The sequence below is a fragment of the Pteropus alecto genome, unplaced genomic scaffold (genome assembly GCF_000325575.1).
Source record: "Pteropus alecto unplaced genomic scaffold, ASM32557v1 scaffold49, whole genome shotgun sequence".
NCBI lineage: Eukaryota > Metazoa > Chordata > Mammalia > Chiroptera > Pteropodidae > Pteropus > Pteropus alecto.
The window spans coordinates 1-1,548 of NW_006443131.1; the positions used below are offsets into that span (position 1 = coordinate 1).

The following is a 1,548-nucleotide window of genomic DNA, read 5'->3' on the forward strand; positions in this document are numbered from 1 at the left end:
ACAAGATTTCATTTTGTGACGATGTGAGGTTTTGTCCTGACACATGGAATTTCCATGACTATCATCAAATGCCCACTCCGTATGTGCGGGACGCCGAGACTAGAGAGCAGCATGAGCAAGAATCTTGGTTCTCAGGCTGCGGAGAGAAACCAGAGAACCCCCAAGGATCAAACACCAGTCAGAACACAAGCATCCCACGGGTGCAGGCACCTTCTGAAACAAGGGCCTACTCCATCACTCCCAACACCTGGGACCCGGGTGTTGAGTGAGGCGACAGCCTGCAATCACCATGAGCTCCTTGGACGAGGCACAGTGATCTGAGATTTCTGTGATGGGGCAGGCTCTCAGGTAACGAGGGGTGCTCCGGCAGAGGGGGGTACTCTGCCACCTGGGACCTGGCTGACTTAAACCCTGGGCTGCTGTTTTGTCTCAGAGATTTTTGTCCTGGAGAAAGAAGGGCTAGTCCCTGGGGAGCAGGCCCTGTGAAGCGAGAGACAAGAGTCCTGGGTGAGACACGACAGTTTGTAGGAATGCCCCTTTTGGGGGACCCAGCCCCACGACTCCTGATATTTGTTAAACGTCCAGGAACTAAGATACAGATCTTTTTTTTTTTTTTTTTAAGCGAGGCAACCCTTGGTTGACCTCACAGATTGCAAGGACCTTGTCAGCTTACGATCCCTTATTTTTTTATTTTTTATGCCTACAGTACCAAGTACTTATCAGGCCTGACCCTGCTTAGCTTCCGAGATCAGACGGGATCGGGATTCTTCAGGGTGGCATGGCCATAGACTAAGATACAGATCTTCCTAAGACAGAGCATCACGACTGTTTTCATTCTGTCAGGAGTTCGAGGTTTCAAGCTTTAGTCTCCCACCCACAAAACTGAGTGGTATAGAGTACAGGTATGTGGTAGAGAGAATTTTGGTCAGAGGGTAAGGTGACTTAAATTCTAGAAGGTGCTCTGCCTCTGCTGACCCTGGGAAAGTCATTTAAACTCTGAGTTTTGGTTTTCCTAATTATTAACTGAGGATGTTGGATGATAGGATCTTAGAATTCTAGCATTTTACAATTTCAAATGTTTTAAAAAAGTTTGCTTAGTACAGGGTTAGACAAAGAAACAAACCTTGAGGATGTAGACACAGATGCTTTTACTAAGAAGTTAGTGGCCTGCTTTCAGGACCCTTGCTAAACTCACCCCAGCACTCACCATGCACTTCCTGGAGGTTCTCTTGGGGGAGCTCTGGAGGCTCACACTTCAGAGTGGGCACCCCGGGCAGGAGCTGGAGGCTCTGACGCTCCAAAGATGCTCCCTCATAATCTGTCACCAGTAGGTGCATGTCCTGTCCCTGAATATAAACAGAAGCCCAGGGACAAAAGATTCACCTTGAAAAGGCATCCTGGTGGGAACTGGACCTAACAGCAGGGACACACTGACAAGTCCCATTTAATCCTCTAAAGAAGCATCAAGGGAGACAGAGTAGAAGACAGAGACACTTATTCACTTGGCAAATACGAACACACGCTAGGCAACAAGAGCCGGGCTAAGGG

General features: G+C 48.4%; 1 protein-coding gene across 1 annotated transcript in view; it reads right to left on the reverse strand.

The window, feature by feature from the left end:
• Positions 1–710: 710 nt before the first annotated feature.
• Positions 711–1,548, reverse strand: part of LOC102887960 (piggyBac transposable element-derived protein 1) — a 10,693-nt gene continuing 9,855 nt past the window's right edge. Inside the window, exon 4 of the mRNA XM_025040869.1 lies at positions 711–1,346. Within this exon, the coding sequence (XP_024896637.1) occupies positions 1,152–1,346 (195 nt within the window). The 3' untranslated portion in view covers positions 711–1,151. The remainder of the gene's footprint in view (positions 1,347–1,548) is intronic.